At 54.5% G+C, this 18,989-nt stretch overlaps 1 protein-coding gene across 3 annotated transcripts; it reads right to left on the bottom strand.

The window, feature by feature from the left end:
* Positions 1 to 75: 75 nt before the first annotated feature.
* On the bottom strand, positions 76 to 18,896 carry CEP78 (centrosomal protein 78). Of its 3 annotated transcripts, none has more exons than XM_078612452.1 (15): positions 18,731 to 18,896; positions 15,566 to 15,995; positions 14,809 to 15,008; positions 14,372 to 14,444; positions 13,768 to 13,871; positions 13,130 to 13,304; positions 11,897 to 12,010; positions 10,987 to 11,051; positions 9,938 to 10,049; positions 9,609 to 9,733; positions 4,732 to 4,806; positions 4,248 to 4,304; positions 3,222 to 3,487; positions 2,269 to 2,446; positions 76 to 737 (listed from the first exon to the last, which is right to left on the bottom strand). In XM_078612452.1, exons 2-15 carry the CDS (start codon positions 15,810 to 15,812, stop codon positions 717 to 719), a joined length of 1,812 nt encoding a protein of 603 aa, XP_078468578.1. In that variant the 5' UTR covers positions 15,813 to 15,995; positions 18,731 to 18,896; the 3' UTR covers positions 76 to 716. The 3 variants fall into 3 exon arrangements, with proteins under 3 accessions (XP_078468578.1, XP_078468577.1, XP_078468579.1); XM_078612451.1 differs by lacking the exon at positions 18,731 to 18,896 and adding an exon at positions 17,744 to 18,015; XM_078612453.1 differs by lacking the exon at positions 18,731 to 18,896 and adding an exon at positions 17,744 to 18,014 and having other exon boundaries at positions 2,326 to 2,446.
* Positions 18,897 to 18,989: the final 93 nt, after the last annotated feature.

Here is an 18,989-nt window from a genome sequence, read left to right as displayed (position 1 = left end):
TCACGGGAACAGGAACCACCGTGGTAGTAGTGACAGAAGAGCGATAAGGAAATTACTGAATCGGTTAACAGAGCATCATCATCAACCACATTTATTTACATTGAAGTCTTATTAAGTCAGGAACGTTCATCCCAACCGTAGTACAACCTTGTGATGTTTAGGGCACTTGTTGTGATTATCACGCAATTAATCAAGAGTTAAATCATCAAACATTTTTATAAAACCAAACCGTTACAGACTTCGACAAGTTCTTAAAATAATGTCTTGGTGCAGATATGTTTCAGTTTAAGCAGAAAAGCCTTACAGGAGTGCCAAGACTCTTGTTCAGGAGGGTCCTGCCAAGTTAGCATAGGAGGAGGGGGGCGACGATCGCTACGCCTTCCCAACTTAGCAGTTTGCGCAGTATTTTTGAAAATTTGGACCCTGACGTTGGCAAACATTGGCCTACTCTCCTTCCAATGGTGCAATGGGAGGGGGTGTTCAATGGCCACTGAGTGAAGCAGAGGGCATGGAGTACATCACAGTTCCTACACACTGCAGTATTAACCAGGGTGGCCTGGGCAGATTCGAAACTGCAAACCTCCGCAGAAAGGGGGCGAACGCGCCACCGCTGGGCCGCCGGCTCACTGCCACCGCCGCCGCCGCCGCCGCCGCCGCCGCGTGTTGGCCGACAGAGGTGGCATGCAGACACAGCGTGGGTCGGTGTCAAGGTCTCGCTACAGAGTTGAGACGCTGGCCTGTGAAGCACACGGAATCTGTTGCTCAAATGATACACACAAGCACAAGACAAAGATCCGCCGTGTAGCCTTTAACAGACTGTTGGAGCAAGTGCCGTTAGCGAGGAGCACCGATGAAGGCCGGCACGGCATACGAGGGGTGTGTGACCAACACCACACCCGGCTGCCTTTGTCTCCCTAGTGGTGATGTTTACACACCACACCATGTACTCATTTGAGGCTCCCCTATACACACGCGCGCGCACACACACATTAATATTCATTAATAGAGTTGTCCAAGCGTCCCAATAGAGGACCACAGAGCTTGGGAAACTGTTGGCGCCAGTTCCGGATGCCTTCCCTGCCGCCACTGTTGTGTCCCGCACCTCGCGTGCGGGGAACTGGGCGGGTTTCTACTGCGTTTTGAGATTAAAACAAACGAACGAGGCTATCTACAAATAAAACATTGATTACAATTAAAACCAGATCACACAAACACTCGTGAACATGCAGCGGGGTATGCATCACCAGTGCTATAGGCTGTGGGGCTACACTGTGAGAGGGCGTGCAACAAAATCCGCTGCTCTGCTGTGTTATTAAAAAGTCAAGCGCGATTAACGGTTGTGATGAGCATCAAGGCACTGGTGCTCATCTTCCGTTCACAGCCCCACAGGGTCAGTGGTGGGAATCCCCCATTCTTATGGCGGGGGCGAATTTATCCAGAGGGCAGATATTGTTAATTTTCCCCGCAAAGTTGTACTTATTTTATGAACCCTGATGGTCAGGATGATGGGATGGGTCAACCTCCCCCAACCAGGATTTGAACTCGTGACCTTCTGATTGGGCAGCCACTTTCTCTAACACCATGCCACCCTCAGGGAACCATGGAGGAACGTGCCCTCACTGGAGGAGCCAGTGGGCGGGGTGGGGTGGCACGTGCCTCCCCAATGATCCGATCGAAATCCCTAATTTTGATCGAATCATTGGGGTTTATTAGTAATAAATCAGCATTTTGCGACCCCCACTGCCACTATGTAGCATATTATTACGTGCCAGGGACTCTATGAGATGATAGGAACATAGTCCGAGTCCATAATTGGCAATAAGTAACGGCAAAGCAGTTATAAGTGACTCAGAATTGTGCGCAGTTGCGTGTACAGTGCACGACTTCCCTGAAGGCAAACACCTTCAGCGAGCGCGATGCCGATCACATAACGCGGTTCGAATTCGACCCTCGATTGATGGCTGCGCCATCGCCGCACACGTGTCGAATAAAAAGCAAGGGACAAGTCCTTACTTACTAACAACTCCTATAATTTTTCATAACTGGAGGGGTTGCCCCCCCGACCTGAAAATCCTGGCTCCGCCATTGCGTGCCCTCCAGCATAAGAGCAGTAACATTGGCCGAGGGATCGTGGCCAATTTTGCTTTTACCAGCCCAGCTACAAAGTGTTTTTTTTATTTTATTTCTATTAAAGGGGAGCAGCAAATTAAATTCGGGTCCTGTTTTTGATCTCTGTTCAAGAGAACTCTCCGGTGAACACGCACGCACCTGCGGCAATAAGAAGTATCGACCGGGGCGAGGGGCCGCATTCCAACCAAAGCTAACCTCTGCAGCCGCGTCGCCGTGGCCGCGTGGCGCGGCCGCCCCCTCGGCAAGCGACGAGGTGCAGCCAAAGGGGCGCAGGTCGGAGGAGTCGATGCCGGCGATGGAAGCCAGCTCACCCAGCCTGGCACAGACAGCAGCGACATCACGCAACCCCCCACCGAGCACAAGCGATCGATGATTTATCCACGGGGGAGGGTTCTGTGTGCGTGCGTGTTCTTGTTCCGCACAGTCGCTGAGCACAAAACCAAAAGGGCCCAAAACGTCAAGCGGCCAGCAACAAACAGCACTAAGCAAAGGCGGGACAGATTACAGTGTAACACGTTTTACTTTTTTAAAATAAGCAAGGTTATCAGTGTTGTAAGAGAGCCAATGTGTGAGTAGGTGGGTGAGTGGTTGAGTGGATATGTTGGTGGGGTTGGTGAGTGACTGGGCGAGTGTTGTTGTGACCTGCAGAGATGGAAAGAAGAACACGTGGATGAGAGAACATACGCAAGGTAGATTCATAATCATATTGATCCTCATCCAGCAGCGGTTAGACCATGCCGAGGGACATAAAGAAAGACAGAAAGGCGAAAACATCAAAGAACACGTGCAGGGTGAGAGACATCAGAATGGGTGTTGAGAGAAGGGAGTGAAGTTTGGACAGCACACGTCACGGCCAGAAGGGAGCATGGCCAAAGGTCAGGACCAGTGATAGAGCGGCGGTCAAAGAAATGAAACGCGTCCGAAAGTACGTCCACCTAGGAGACGGAACGATGAAACCCGCTCGCGTGCCGGAGTAAGGCGGGCGTTGCATCGCCGCAGGGACACGCTGTGCGCGCACCGCCAGCTTCGGGCGGCCTTCGTCCAGCGGTGGATGGATCAGGGCCAGTGGTGGATGGATCAGGGCCACTCACCCGGCATCCCTGAGCAGATCCAGGAAGCTGGAGAACTTGTGCACGGAGGCCTCCATGGCGCTGAGCAGCGGCTCGTCCCACACCTCCTTGCCGTGCGCGTCGCTCACGCCCTCGCTCATTATCTCGGGCCGCCATTCTCCTATCAACCTCGCTCGGCTCCCGCGTGGGCCCATCCCAACGGCCCCCTTATCGGGAGGCGCGGCCAGCAGCAACTGGCTGGCGAGGCCCGAGTTGATTTCCTGGAGGCGCAATCGCTCCCGCTGCAGCTGCTCGCGAGGACGCAGCGCAGGGCGACCGCCGCGTGAACTTCACGGAACCAGCTCCTCAGATGAGTTGTGCAGCGTGTTCACAGCAACAGCGGCAGGTGGCTTTGTGGTTACACTTGGGCAAACTTTTACAATTCTTCTTAATTTTACCCTTCATCAATCCGCTCCCAGATTATTATATTTAATGCGCTCGTTTACCCAGGAAGCCTTGCCGAGTCTCAAGACTCTCTCTCAGGAGGGTCCTGCCAAATGTCCGCAGTGGGGGGTGACGGTGCTGCCGTGCGTTTCCCAATTTGCGGCGTAATTTACTTAAACTTGCTTTGGATGTTGTCGCCCTTGAAAGAGTTTCTGAGCTCGATGGCCTTTACTCGGAAATTAAACTTCGGATTCTGATAAGAGTTATGTTTATTTTTTTAAGGGCTTATATGCTCCACACGACGCGGCGATTATGTGCTGTGTACGGTAGTTTTGTGTTCGATCTGGGACCCACATCTAACAGGGGGGGGGGGTGTCCTCGTCAATAAACATCTGGAAGTTCGCCAGCATTGGTTCCAAGCAAGCTTGCCTTTTACTGATGAGACAGTGAATGTCAAAACCTGTTCAGAGTTTTGCTTGTGTTGAACCAACAATGCTGCTAAGAAGGCCGTGTGAGTGATGGGATGTGTACAAGGTACTTGTATTTCTCTATGTGGAGGGACCGAATGTGAAGGATGCAAATCGTCTGCTTAGTCCGTGCGTACGTCTGTGCGTGTGTGCAGACCTGCGTTACGCGAAGCTCAGCTGCTTCACGCGCTCTGCGCTCTTCCTGCAACTGTCCCTGAATGCGCACACAAAGACAAATATCCCCCATGCAGTCTTGACAGAATGTTGGGGCAAGTGCGGTGAGCGAGCACCTATGAAGACCGTCACAGTACACGAGGGGATGGGTGGTCAGCACCATGCCTGGCCGCCTGGCCGCCGTGGTCTCCCTAGTGGCGATGTTTACACACCGCACCAGCTACTCATTTGAGGCCGAGTCGACCTAGGGGAGGCCCAGGACCAGTTTAAATATTCACCACTTTTTTTGGTCGTGAGCGGGTATTGAACTCGGGTCGCCGTGTTCGTAGCGCAGTGAGACCCACCGAACCACTCACCTAACCACACACTCGCCCACCAAACTACTCACCCACCCAACCACACACACACCCACTCACCAACCCACATAACCATACGACTGACCACGCAGCGAATGTGTGGAGTGTTACCTGCAGTTTCTGGCAACACTTGCACCCCACAGCTTGCGCTGACGAGGCCCCCCCACCTTCCGTCGATCTCTCTCCCTGGATCGCAACGCACGGCACAAAAGGTCACAAACACCTTCCATCGCTACCAGGGGGGGCGTCAAATGCTAACGATGATTATTCTCGAAGCGTCGTATCTCCACATTACATGTCTGACAGCTAGAGTTTCGTTTGAACCAATGCTTATTAATTTATTGATGCTAGGATGGGCTGATGGGATGTGTAAAAATGTATGTGTATGTATATTCCTTTGTAGGGACAGATATGTAAATGAGGTATATTGTCTGCTTATATATTTTGTTGTTCATATTTTTAGCGAGTCTTTTGTCCTATTGAATTGTATACTTGAGCATTAACATCGTACCCATACCTAGGGGAGAGGGCAGGGTCCGTGCCTGTAAACATCTAGCGGTTGACCAACATTGGTTCAAGCAAAGCCTGACTACGCCGATGAGACACCGCATGTCGAAAACCGGCCCAGTTTTTCTGCCGTTGAACCAACGCTCCCGAAAACAAAACACACGCGTAGGGGTAAGGCCGCACGGCCGATGGGATGTGTGAAACGCGCTCGTAGTTATTCACGTGGAGGGACAGATATGGGAAGGAAGGAGATGAATCGTCCGCTTGTTTATTTTGTTTCTCACATCCTCAAGGACGACGCGAGTGACGAGAGCGTGCGGGGAGTCCGCGCGTCGGTACACCGGCGACGCCCCGCCACTCGGCATAAACCAACGTGGAATGGACGATGGGAGGCACGCGCGCGCGCGCAGACAGCGCAAAACAAGCATCGCTCTCGTGCCGTCGCAGGAGAATACATGGAGGCTAAATAAATAAGCGCGACATCTCTTTCCCGGGGCTTGTCTCTACGCATAACAAAGTACAGGTGATGTTTTTACACATTCCCTCAGCCGCAACGTCTTCCCGGGAGTGCGTAATTTCAGCGGCGTTGGTTCAACGCAAGCAGCAAAACTCCGGACCGGTCTCTGCTCATTTATTGTGTTGCTCATGTTCTCCATAACCACACCAGCAGCGACGATCGGCTGTTGTTCACTACAGGGCTTTGCGTTGAGCTTAGGACCCCACGTCTCTCAGAGAGGGTCCTTGCTGATAAACAACAGGTAGTTCACCAGCATTGGTTCAAGCCGACTCTGCTGATGTGGCACTGGATGTCAAAACCACAACACAAAGAAAATATGCTTTTCGACACATCCCATCAGCCACACAGCCTTCTGACCTGATGAGTAAAACTAAACTCGGAGGCTCTCTCAATTGAGAGATATCGGTCCTGGTTTGACACAAATCCCTTCCGCTTACGAGACGCTGAATTTCGAAACCACTCCAGAGTGTCACTTGTCCAACCAGCGCTGCTGATGAGCCATACTCTCAAAAAGCAGTGCTGATGGGATGTGTAAGAATTAGATATTTTTAAATGCACTTTGGAGAGACAAACACGGCCAGGAGGCTTCTCGTAAGCAGACAAGCGGCACTGGCCAGTTTATTGTTAAGAAGCCCTAGCTGCAAAGGGCCATGGAATTTGTCTTAAAAATGTTGACACAGTCCTTAAGTAAATACTGCAGGCTAAGTTTGTATGGTACTGTACGGCACTGCCAAACACAGCCCGTGTATAATAATAATAATTATTATATTTCATCTCCAAACGCTGTCAGTTTTCTTTTTACAACGTACAGTGTTAGGTAGAGTCACGTGCTTCTTTTTTAAAACCAGTTGGCCTAGAAAAATGGCCCAGATGCCACACACGTCAAACGGCCAGCAACGAACAGCTCCGTTAAACTTGTAAGAGATAAGATGTTACGGGAAGTGAGCGAGGTTGTTATTGAATGAAGAACTTGGGAGGTGGGGGGAGGGAAAGAGACGATGATGGGAGGAGGGAATTCCACCCAGTGGAGCAGTGCGAGAGAAGAAGCAGAGAGAGGTGTTGTGACCTTCATTTTGGTGGGTGGGTGGGTGAGGACGTGGGGGGGTGGGAGAATGAGTGAATGAGTGTGTGGGTGAATGAGTGCGTGGGTGAATGAGTGGGTGGGTGAATGAGTGGCTGGGTAAATGAGTGGGTGGGTGAATGAGTGGGTGGGTGGTTGAGTGGGTGGGAGAATGAGTGGGTGGGAGAATGAGAGTGTGGGTGTGTGAATGAGAGTGTGGGTGTGTGAATGAGTGTTGGTGGGTGAATGAGTGGGTGGGTGAATGAGAGTGTGTGAATGAGTGTGTGGGTGAATGAGAGTGTGTGTGGGTGAATGAGAGTGTGGGTGGGTGGGTGAATGAGTGGGTGGGTGGGTGAGAGTGTGTGAATGAGTGTGTGGGTGCGTGAATGAGTGTGGGTGGGTGAATGAGAGTGTGGGTGGGTGAATGAGAGTGTGGGTGGGTGAATGAGTGTGGGTGGGTGAATGAGTGTGTGGGTGGGTGAATGAGAGTGTGTGTGGGTGAATGAGAGTGTGGGTGGGTGAATGAGAGTGTGGGTGGGTGAATGAGAGTGTGGGTGGGTGAATGAGAGTGTGGGTGGGTGAATGAGTGTGTGTGTGGGTGAATGAGAGTGTGTGTGGGTGAATGAGATTGTGGGTGGGTAAATGAGTGTGTGGGTGGGTGAATGAGTGTGTGGGTGGGTGAATGAGAGTGTGTGTGGGTAAATGAGAGTGTGGGTGGGTAAATGAGTGTGTGGGTGGGTGAATGAGTGTGTGGGTGGGTGAATGAGAGTGTGGGTTGGTGAATGAGTGTCTGGGTGGGTGAATGAGTGTCTGGGTGGGTGAATGAGTGTGGGTGGGTGAATGAGAGTGTGGGTGGGTGAATGAGAGTGTGGGTGGGTGAATGAGTGTGGGTGGGTGAATGAGTGTGTGGGTGGGTGAATGAGAGTGTGTGTGGGTGAATGAGAGTGTGGGTGGGTGAATGAGAGTGTGGGTGGGTGAATGAGAGTGTGGGTGGGTGAATGAGAGTGTGGGTGGGTGAATGAGTGTGTGTGTGGGTGAATGAGAGTGTGTGTGGGTGAATGAGATTGTGGGTGGGTAAATGAGTGTGTGGGTGGGTGAATGAGTGTGTGGGTGGGTGAATGAGAGTGTGTGTGGGTAAATGAGAGTGTGGGTGGGTAAATGAGTGTGTGGGTGGGTGAATGAGTGTGTGGGTGGGTGAATGAGAGTGTGGATTGGTGAATGAGTGTCTGGGTGGGTGAATGAGTGTCTGGGTGGGTGAATGAGTGTGTGGGTGAATGAGAGTGTGGGTTGGTGAATGAGAGTGTGGGTGGGTGAATGAGTGTGTGGGTGGGTGAATGAGTGAGTGTGTGGGTGAATGAGAGTGTGGGTTGGTGAATGAGTGTGTGGGTTGGTGAATGAGTGTGTGGGTGGGCGAATGAGTGTGTGGGTGGGCGAATGAGTGTGTGGGTGGGCGAATGAAAGTGTGTGTGGGTGAATGAGAGTGTGGGTTGGTGAATTAGAGTGTGGGTGGGTGAATGAGTGTGTGGGTGCGTGAATGAGAGTGTGGGTGGGTGAATTATGTGAGTGGGTGAATGAGTGTGTGGGTGGGTGTTGTAGTGAGCTGCATTGTGGTGGTTGAACACAGTGTGGTGGATGAGACGACACAGTCAGTGTCTGGTTGAGTCTTCAACATGCGTGGACACACCCTGTGAATGGCTCTCAAGTAAAATGTCAATCAAATAACAAACATTCTTAGATCTCTAATTTGGTAAAAATCGCATTGTGTTAAAACCAGGCCAGGGCAGCAAACTCCACTATCGTACTGTACTACGTGTGTGTGTGGGTTACCTGTGTGTGTGGGTGAAGGTTACCTGTGAGTGAGGGTTACCTGTGTGAGGGTTACCTGTGTGTGAGAGGGTTACCTGTGAGTGTGAGAGGGTTATCTGTGTGTGAGGGTTACCTGTGTGTGAGAGGGTTACCTGTGAGTGTGAGAGGGTTATCTGTGTGTGAGGGTTACCTGTGTGAGGGTTACCTGTGTGTGGGTTACCTGTGTGAGTGAGGTTTACCTGCGTGAGGGTTACATGTGTGTGGGTTACCTGTGTGAGGGTTACCTGTGTGTGGGTTACCTGTGTGAGTGAGGTTTACCTGCGTGAGGGTTACCTGTGTGAGGGTTACCTGTGTGTGGGTTACCTGTGTGAGTGAGGTTTACCTGCGTGAGGGTTACATGTGTGTGGGTTACCTGTGTGAGGGTTACATGTGTGTGGGTTACCTGTGTGCGTGTGGGTTACCTGTGAGTGTAAGGGTTACCCGTGTGTGAGGGTTACCTGTGTCAGGGTTACCTGTGTGAGGGTTACCCGTGAGTGTGGGTTACCTGTGTGAGGGTTACTCGTGTGTGTGGGTTACCTGTGTGAGGGTTACTCGTGTGTGTGGGTTACCTGTGTGAGGGTTACCTGTGTGAGGGTTACCTGTGAGTGTGAGGGTTACCTGTGAGTGTGGGTTATCTGTGGGAGGGTTATCTGTGTGTGGGTTATCTGTGTGGGAGGGTTACCTGTGTGAGGGTTACCCGTGAGTGTGGGTTACCTGTGTGAGGGTTACTCGTGTGTGTGGGTTACCTGTGGGAGGGTTACCCGTGTGTGAGGGTTACCTGTGTGAGGGTTACCTGTGTGAGGGTTACCTGTGAGTGTGGGTTATCTGTGGGAGGGTTATCTGTGTGTGGGTTATCTGTGTGGGAGGGTTACCTGTGTGTGTGAGGGTTACCTGTGAGTGTGGGTTACCTTTGTGAGGGTTACCCGTGTGTGAGGGTTACCTGTGTGTGAGGGTTACCTGTGTGTGTGAGGGTTACCTGTGTGTGAAGGTAACCTGTGAGTGTGTGGGTTACCTGTGTGTGAGGGTTACCTGTGTGTGTGTTACCTGTGTGAGGGTTACCTGTGTGTGTGTGGCGCGTGTGGCACGGGCTGCGGAGCGCCAGGGCACGTGTTTTCCGCCATCCTGAGTCGGCGCGTGACGTCGGCCTCCGTCACCGCTCTCATTCTTGCTCTGCCTCGCCACAGCTGCAGACACAAAGATCCCCCACGCAGCCTCTACCAGACTCACGGCAGCACAGAATCCATTTGTGACGCGCACGAAGCACAGACAGGGCGAGCCGAGCAGCCAGAACCAACACCAGCGATCGCCCGAGCGCTCGAGCCGGCAGCGGACCCGACGGCGAGGAGCGGCGGCGCCGCGGCGAGGGGGGCGCGCGCGGGACGACTCGCCTGTGCGGATCACGGCTCGGCCCTTCGTGCGGCTGCCCAGGTGCAGCAGCCGCGTCTTCCTCTGCGCCACCGGCGACGGGACCCTGGGCGCCGGCTGGGGGAGCCACTCGAACTGCGGAGCGGCAGCAGAGACGTCGTCGCGGGTCCACTCGGACCTCATCTCGCTCGTCTCTCGCGCAGATTCGCGGAGCGACGGCCTTCATTCTCAAGGCGCTTTTTGCAACGATTATAAAATTGTACCGCGAGATGATGATGGTTGAGATAATGAAGGGTGGGGGTTGTTATTAAAAGCGGTGGTGCAGTTGTGTTGACAGTTAGGAAAACAGGGGGGAGTGGTTAAGGAGGGGTTGGGGTAGGCCTGGTCATAGTTGGTGGGGGGGGGGGGTTAGGGAGTAGCAGTAGGGGTAGTGATAGGGGTAGTGATAGGGGTAGTGATAGGGGTAGCAATAGAGGTTGGGGTAGTGGTAGAGGTTGGGGTAGTGGTAATAGTGATAGGGGTAGTGATAGGGGTTGGGGTAGTGATAGGGGTTGGGGTAGTGATAGCAATAGGGGTAGTGATAGGGGTTGTGGTAGGGGTTGTGGTAGGGGTTGGGGTAGTGGTAGCGATAGGGGTAGTGATAGGGGTTGTGGCAGGGGTTGGGGTAGGCCTGGTCATAGCTGGGGGGAGGGGGCAGGGAGTAGCAGATGGGGGTTGTGTCCAGGAAGGAGCAGAAGCTCCAGGTTGTTCTCGTGAAGATGATTGCTTGTTTGCTCTAGTGGGAGCCAGCTGAGAATAATAATATTTATTTATCTTTACAGGAGGAATCCAATGAGCGATGAAGCTCTTTTTCACAGATCTTCAGTAGGATCTCATCTGTCAGAGTGGCTGAACTGGCTCAACAAAATAACAAAAACCAATAGCGTACAAAGTAAGTACAGCAAGCAAGCAAACATAAATTAGTAGAATTGTTTTTACCAAATATAAGTTACAGCAGAGACAATCAAATATAAATCAGGGCAAGAAGCAACTGCACGCTTCAGCACGGAAAGGGAGAGAGGACGTCACTCACCTCTGCGGTTTCTCCACGAGAATTCATGAACAGCTTCTCAAGGGTCTCCTGCAGCAGCTCGCGCTCTGCACACGAACGCAACACGCGAGCCAGGCGACGCGCACACACGAGCGACTCCGAGACTCGCCAGGTACAGCGGTGCACTGCTTGATTGTGCAGTTCACGTGCGTGCGAGCGTGTGGGGAGCGGTAGCGTAGCGGTTAGCGTGCTGCGCTACGAACCCGGCAACCCGAGTTCGATTCCCGCTCACTCCCAACACCATCTGAACTTATCTTGGGCTTCCCCTAGATCGACTCAGCCTCAAATGAGTACCTGGTGCGGTGTTAACATCGCCACTGGTGAGACAAATTTTGGCCAGGCATGGTGATGGCCACCCACCCCCTCAAGTGCTGTGCCGGCCTTCATAGGTGCCCGCTAACAGCACTTGTCCCAAAAGTAAATTAAGGCTATATGGGGTATCTTTTTCTTTAATTGTATATGAGTGATAGGGAAAGGTAGTGTAGTGGTTAGGACACTGCACTGTGTAGCTGAAATGGATTCCTGCTCACGACCAATAACAGTGGCGAATATTTAAACCATGCTGGGCCTCCCCTAGATCGACTCGGTCTCATATGAGTACGTGATGCAGTGCATAAACATCAGCAGCAGGGAGACAAAGGCAGCCGGGCGTGGTGCTGGCCTTCGTACATGCTCGCTAACAGCACTTGCCCCTACAGTCTGTGAAGGCTATACGGGGGATCTGTGTGTGTGTGTGTACATGTCATTCCGTGTTTGCTATGTGTCAATTGACACTGAGGACACCCGTGTAAATGAGACGTTCCATCTCGAGGCATTTCGCCGGTGAAACACAAAGTAATACAATTTTAATAACAGGCTGTGGTGGTCGCGGTGCGCATATCCCCCAACGTACCAATGAGAGGGTTTCCCCGCAGGTCCACAACTGAGAGGGCCGAGTTGGACTCCAGGAGATGGAGCACGGCGCGCGCTCCCTCCTCACCCACGCCGCACTGCTGCATGTCCACAGCTGCGCGCGCGCGCACACACAACGAAAATGATCCCCCTCGGAGGCTTCACGCACTGTTGGGGTGGAGTGCTGTTACTTTGCTGGGAGAAATCCTGCCAAGGATTACGCAGCATTGACCCTTCCCCGCCAGGCAGCGCGCTGAGGGGAGGCTTGCGGACCCCCAGTGTGGTTTCAGAACGGAGCGGTCCTGCGCAGACGCCATATTCTGTCCGCCTGCTACAGCACAGGTGTAGGGAAATTAATCAGGACCTATATCTGTGCTTTATTTACCTGATCATGGCCAGGGCTCTGGGTTATTATTCGTGCTTTCGGAGTCCCTGACCAGAGCTCTGCTCACAAACAGACCTTCATATTGGTGGGCAGGCCCAGGTAAAGTTGCGTGACTGGGTCAGAGCCGTTTCCTGATACCTTGGGATGCGACAGGGATGTCCTCTGGCCCCCACATCATTTTTAAAAAATGTTGACCACGTAGTTCAAGAAGCTTTTCATGGCTGTACCGGAGGAATTTACATCTGGTACAGATACAATGGGAGGCTGATCAATGCCCGGGTGCAATCAAGAGATGGCTCCCTACTGGTCAACAATGTTACGTATGCTTTTGAGCTGGTGATTGCTGCTCACTTCTGAGGAGGTGGGAGTTTCTGCTGCTGAACCTGGAGCGTGCTACTGAGAGGTGGGGCCTTACTATCTTCCCAAAAAAACAAAGTACCTGCCTGGAATTATCATCAAACACTCCACCCCTCCACTCCCTATGAGTGATGGAGCAGTTGTGGAGAGATTGGAGGGGTTTCCATAGCTGGATAGTGTGCTTATCACCAGTTCCAGTTCGACAGCAGAGTTCTCACTCTGAATGAGTTGAGCGGTATTATCTCTTCATCAGCTGCGTAACGCTGTGCGGAGCTACCTGGCCTGTCGCACCACATGAGGCTTCTGGTCTTTTCAGGCACAATCATGCCCTCCCTTCTTTTTGCTTCCGAAACACTCAGGCTGGCCTACCTACGATCCAGACTGGATTGCGTGAAAGACCTGAACACCGTCCCAACGGTGAGCTCCTCCAGACCACACCGCTCGCGCCACGCGTGCAGCAACGGCGGCGCAGCACGTGCGTTTCGCGCTAACCTTTGACCCACAGGTCGTCGGCCAGGGCGAGGGCCAGGGCAGCCGCCCCCCGGTCTCCGACGAGCGGGTTGCGGTTGAGGCTGACGCGGCGCAGCCCGGCCATGCGCTCCAGGTCGGGGCGCCCGTAGCGCAGGGAGCCCGCCCAGGCCTCCCCATGCCGCGCCCGCGCCTGGTGCTGCGAGCGCACACGGAGCAACGGGCGGGCGTTAAAACGCGAGCGGCCTCGCCGGAGACGCGCGCTGCCAAGAGGAACTGGCGCAGCGAGGCGACACCCGGGGCCCTGCCTCTCTACGACATTCAACACTAACAGTCTGCGGGCAACGACCCTTCTCCCTCGCCCTTCTCTTCTCGCACATCTTCCCCCACCCCTATCACTACCCAAAACCCTTATCGCTACCCGTATCACTACCCCTATCACTACCCTTGACAGCCGAAATGCCCACACCTCTGACAGTGCTGTTTGTTGCTGGCCACATAACGTTTTGGGCCTTCGTGTTTAAACAACACCCACAGCAACACGGGCACCGGCAGGGTGGGCCCCCGCCACCCATGCCCTTTCCGTCCGTGGGCACCCCCCGCCCCCCCCCCCCCCAAACACGGGGGGGGGGGGTGTCAAGGCCCGAGCCCTTCCGCTGTACCGAGATGACGTCAGACAGCATCGCCGCTCCGCGCCAGCTGAGGCCGCAGCCGCTCACGTCGAGCCGCACCAGCGATGTGCAGCCCTTCGCACCGCGGCAGATCGCTGCGGCAGGCAGACACGGTGGCGGGAGGGGGGGAGAGAGCACGGTGCCACAGACACGGTTAGCCGAGCAGACGTGGAAACACCTTTGCCGAGCATTGGACATGGTAGGTTGGAGGAAAGCCGAGATGCAGTGGATTAGGGTTCATTCTCAAGAGGCATGAAGTACGGATGCTCGTGAGCATGCTGTGATGATGCAGTGTGTGTGTATGGTTGTCCGATGAAGAGAGCTGCCCCTGCCACAGGAATGTGAAATGACCACCGCTGGCTCTGCAGGGCTGCAGGCGGTAGATGAGCGTCGCCTCGATGCTCATTGGAGTTGATGCTGTGCATGATGATGCTGTGTGATGACACTGTACGTGATGACGCTGTACGTAATGATGCTGTGTGCGATGACGCCGTGCGCGATGACGCCGTGCGCAATAAGCGCTGTGTGTGATGGCTCCGTGCGCAATGGACAGCGTCATATTTGTGGAACATTCTGTGAGAGTTAATGCACTTACTCTCCAAACCGCCATCTCCCATGGGGCAGTTTGCCAGGGACAGAGTCTCCAAACACGAACTCTGGGCGATTCCCTGCAGCAGCAACAACAAGGACACGGCCTTTCCGTCACACAGACTCGCTGAGACGCAGCTGTCTCACGCGTACACAAAACAACCCACCACGTACGTCCAACCCATCACGCAGGGTAAGCCACTCGGGGTTTGGGAAGAGAAAGTTGGCAGGCGAGTGCTGTTGATGTGACTGGGCAGGGTGGGGGAGGGCCGCTTGTCGAGACCGGCACGGGAGCGGTCTCCGTGAGTCCCGAAGATCAAGGGGAAGTCCTCACAGCGGACGGGGTGAGACCGAGGCCAAGATCCATGGGTGCCCGCGCGAGTCTATGGTTCTCCGCTCGAGTCTACGGCATCGGCCGCGACAACGTCTCGTTCTTGAACTCACCTTTGCCAAGGCGAGCAGGTTGGATGGCCGCAGGGGCAGGCCCGTCAGCTCTAGGCGAGCGAGGGCCGGGGAGGCGGCCAGGCAGGCCCCGAGGGCCTGGCTCAACCTGGCGGTGACGTCGCGCGAGTGCAGCGGTGGGCCCGCGGAGCCCGCGGGGCCGGCTAGCCGGGAATCCCGCCGGGGCGGCGTCCGTGTGGAGCCTGTGGCGGCGGTGACGACAAACGGCGGCATCGCACCGGGTGTCACGAGCATGCGCTGGCGCTCTGGCAATACAGGGGATCTCTGTCTTCCTGCCCGTGTGTGTTTATGAGCGCGTGTGTGGATGCGAGTAATGGAGAACTCAAGGCTGGTCCCAACCATCCCTATGTTCTCACGGAATGTACACACGCTTACGCAACAACGCAAATATCCCCTGTGTAGCTCTCAATGCAACACACAAGGGGTGGCAGCATGGTCGGCCGCATTTGTCTCCCCAATACTGATGTGTACACACTGCCTAAGGTACTCATTTACGAGTCAACCTAGGGGAGGCCCAGGCCTGGTACAGATATTCGTCATTGCATGTTCTCTCTGCAGCAGAACGGGGAGGGGGGTTGTGAATTTTCATCCTGCACACAGAGAGACACCAGAGTCGGGGGCCGAACAAAGGGTGGAGCTAGCGTCACCACTGCCGCCATCCCGTCCACCCACCCGCCACCCCCACGCCGTCCTAGCGACAACGAAAGTGCTACCGCTGCCGCCTATGCGGGGAGCCCACCTGCGTCGGGGCGCCGGCCGCCGCTGCGCACGCACACGAAGCTCAGGTGGCGGTTGACGTGCAGCGCGTTGGCGACGGGCGTCCAGTCGGCGAGCCGCACGCGGTCCCCGTGCAGGTCGAGGCCCCCGCGGGCCAGGTGGGCCGTCACGGCCGGCAGCGGCGCGCAGTCCTGCAGGGCGCAGAGGTGCGCGTAGTACGAGCCCAGGTCCAGCGCCCCGCGGCGCCTAGCCTGCACCGACGCCAGCATGGCGGCAGTGCCGGTGCAGCCGCCAGCCTGGGGTCACCACCTAACCTTTGACCCGCAGGCAAGTTTCTCAGTCGGCGCGAGGTCTCTCAGACGCTTGAGGTTGCAGGTCGATGTTGTTGAACGAGGTGCGAGAACTCAGGAAGAGGCCAGCATAGTCGCATTGGCGACAGCCACCTGGGTCTCCTGAATGGCAAAAGCAAAACCATTTGGGAGTAAGGCGACAAAGCAAATGGAAATTGGAACACAAACAACTGTGTCAACACGAGACAAAAACGAGTGTTATTGCGCACAGACCAACGTTAAATAACAAAAACGCCGCAGTGTAAGTCAGCTCGGGCAGATTGTTTTCAGACTGATCTTAGCACAAATTTTTACTTTAAAATTTCGTGACAGCAGGAATTCATATTCTATGGTTCTTTCTGTAGAGTAATTTTACCGAAAGAACCAAAGAATATGGTCTTAGCACAGTCACAAAACCGAGTTACAGAAACATTTTACAGCTATTGGCGGGTGACTATTGCACTCGTACGGAAACAGACGGCGATGCGATGAAGGTGATGATGGTGATGAAGGTGATGATGGTGATGATGGTGGTGATGGTGATGATGAAGGTGATGATGATGATGGTGGTGCTGTCGCAGTGATGGTGATGATGGTGATGATGGTGGTGATGGTGATGAACGTGATGATGGTGGTGGTGGTGCTGGCGCAGTGATGGTGATGCCAACCCGAGGGTGGCCGCGACCTTTCCCGCAGAATGGACGCGGGCACGGGCGCGCTCCACTCACATGTGGCTGTAAGAGTTGGTAGCTTTTCACAGCCAAATGGTAATTGACTTTTGGAGTTCGCAAATAAAATCAAACGCAGGCGTGCTGCTGTAATAAAGCACCACACACAATACAGGTACCAGATTTCAGATGGCAATCCCTTCGGTGTCGCAAAGTGGGTGGGTGACAAGCACAAGGACAAATGTCCCCCGCGTAGCCCACAAAGGCTGTTGGGGCAAGCCCTGTTGGCGAGTACACGCCAGGGTGGCCAGAACCACGTCCAGCAGCCACCTGTCTCCCCAATGCTGTTGGGTTTTCTTAAAGCAAACCGTACTCGGTACTTATTTAAGGCTGAGTAGACAGAGGGGAGGCCCAGGGCCGGTTCAGATACTCGTCATCGATGTTGGCAGTGCGCTAACCACCGCACCGCCGCTCCCCGCACGATCATGCACGCTCACGAGTGTGGGTGTGAGTGTTTGGGTGAAGTGCGTGGGCAAATAAGCGAGTACGTGGGTGAGCGGTTGAGTGGTTGAGTGAGTGGTTGAGTGAGTAGTTGAGTGAGTGGTTGAGTGAGTGGGTGTGGAGTTAGTGAGTGAATGAGTGAGTGGTTGAGTGAGTGAGCGAATGGGTGTGGAGTTAGTGAATGAAGGAGTGAGTAGTTGAGTGAGTGGGTGAGGAGAGTGTGTGTGTGTGGTTGAGTGAGTGGTTGAGTGAGTGGTTGAGTGAGTGAGTGAGCGAGCGAATGGGTGTGAAGTTAGTGAGTGAATGAGTGGGTGAGGAGAGTGAGTGTGAGTGCGTGAGTGAAGGAGTGTGAGTGAGTGGTTGAGTGAGTGGTTGAGTGAGTGGTTGAGTGAGTGAGTGGTTGAGTGAGTGGTTGAGTGAGTGAGTGGTTGAGTGAGCGAATGGGTGTGGAGTTAATGAATGAGTGTGCGAGTGTGTGAGTGGATCGAGGTTGAGTGGGTGGGTGAGGGGATGAGTGAATGTGTCGGTGGGTGAGTTATTGAGTGGATAGGTGAGTGAGCAGGTGAGTGGTTGAGTGAGCGAGTGGGTGAGTGCGTGGGTGAGTAGGTGAAGTGAGTGGCTAGAGGTCGAGTGGGGGGGGTGAGGGGATGAGTAGGTGAGTAGATGAGAGGGTGAGCGAGCGTGGGTGAGTGTTGTTGTGACCTGCAGCCAGCGTCTGGTTGCCCGAGCCCTCGGTACGGGTGGAGGAACAGCAGCCACGGTGGTAGTGGTGGTGGTAGTGGTGGTGGTAATGGTGGTGGTAGTAGTGGTGGTGGTTGTAGTAGTTGTAGTGGTGGTGGTAGTGGTAGTAGTGGTGGTAGCAGAGCGTGAGGCAGTCGCGGCAACTCCGTGCGGAGTCAATCTCCGCGCCAAAGTCCCCGCCAAAGCCGCGTTCTGGCGATCCGGCGATCCAAATTCCGCCGACAGAATCGCGATTCGATCCCCGCGTCCGCCCCTCCGGACCGCTCCAACGGCCGATCGATCCGCGGAATCTCAGAAAATAAACGAATCGGGCTTCGCGACTGCAAAATTCGGTAAAAAAAAATCGCCGCATCGATCTTAAAATACTGTTCGCGATTCGATTCTATCGATTCCTCCGATGCGAGTGGTTCGCCCGGCACAGAATCATAAGCAGCGTCTCCTCGCCACTTGCCCCTCCACACAAAGACAAAGATCCCCGTGTAGCCTGCAACAGACTGCTGGGGCAAGTGCTGTTAGCGAACAGCACCTATGAAGGCCGGCACGGCACACGAGGGGGTGGGTGGCCAGCACCACGCCGGGCCGCCTTTGTCTCCCCAGTGGCGATGCTTTTTACACACCGTACTCATTTGAGGCCGAGTCGACCTAGGGGGAGGACCCGGACCGGTTCAGATAATCGTCACGGGTGTTGGTGGCCGAGAGCGGGAATGCGAACTCGGGTTGCCGGGTTGGTAGCGCCGCGTAGCGCTCACCACTCCACCACCGCTGCCCCTTCACTAACGAGCAGCATCGTTTAGACAGCTCATCAGCGACACAGCAGGCCTCCCGGGAGTGCACGGAAGCAGCAGCAGCAGCATCGATTGGTTCAACACGAGCAGAAGTCAGGAGTGGCTTCGACATGCAGCGTCTCATCAGCAGTGCCAGGCTTTGCCCGCAAACAATGCCAGCTACCTGCCAGGTAGTTGTCGACAAGGAGTGGAGAGCTCCGTTAGACACACGGGGCCTCGTTCTACGCACAACTGCTGACGGCACACGGAATGTCGAAACCGGTCCAGAGCCCAAATGATGAAACATTGAGCCGTGGACAAAGCAGCCCACTCTCGACACCAGCTGCAGCCTCCCTCGTACCACGTGACTGCTGTGTGGCCACCTCCACTGAATCCCTTCGCTCCGCCCCCTGTGGAAACAGACACTGATCTGTGCAGCTCAA

The sequence above is a fragment of the Lampetra planeri genome, chromosome 39, assembly GCF_965212315.1.
Source record: "Lampetra planeri chromosome 39, kcLamPlan1.2.h2, whole genome shotgun sequence".
NCBI classification, from domain to species: Eukaryota; Metazoa; Chordata; class Hyperoartia; order Petromyzontiformes; family Petromyzontidae; genus Lampetra; species Lampetra planeri.
This window is presented reverse-complemented; position numbering and strand designations above follow the sequence as displayed.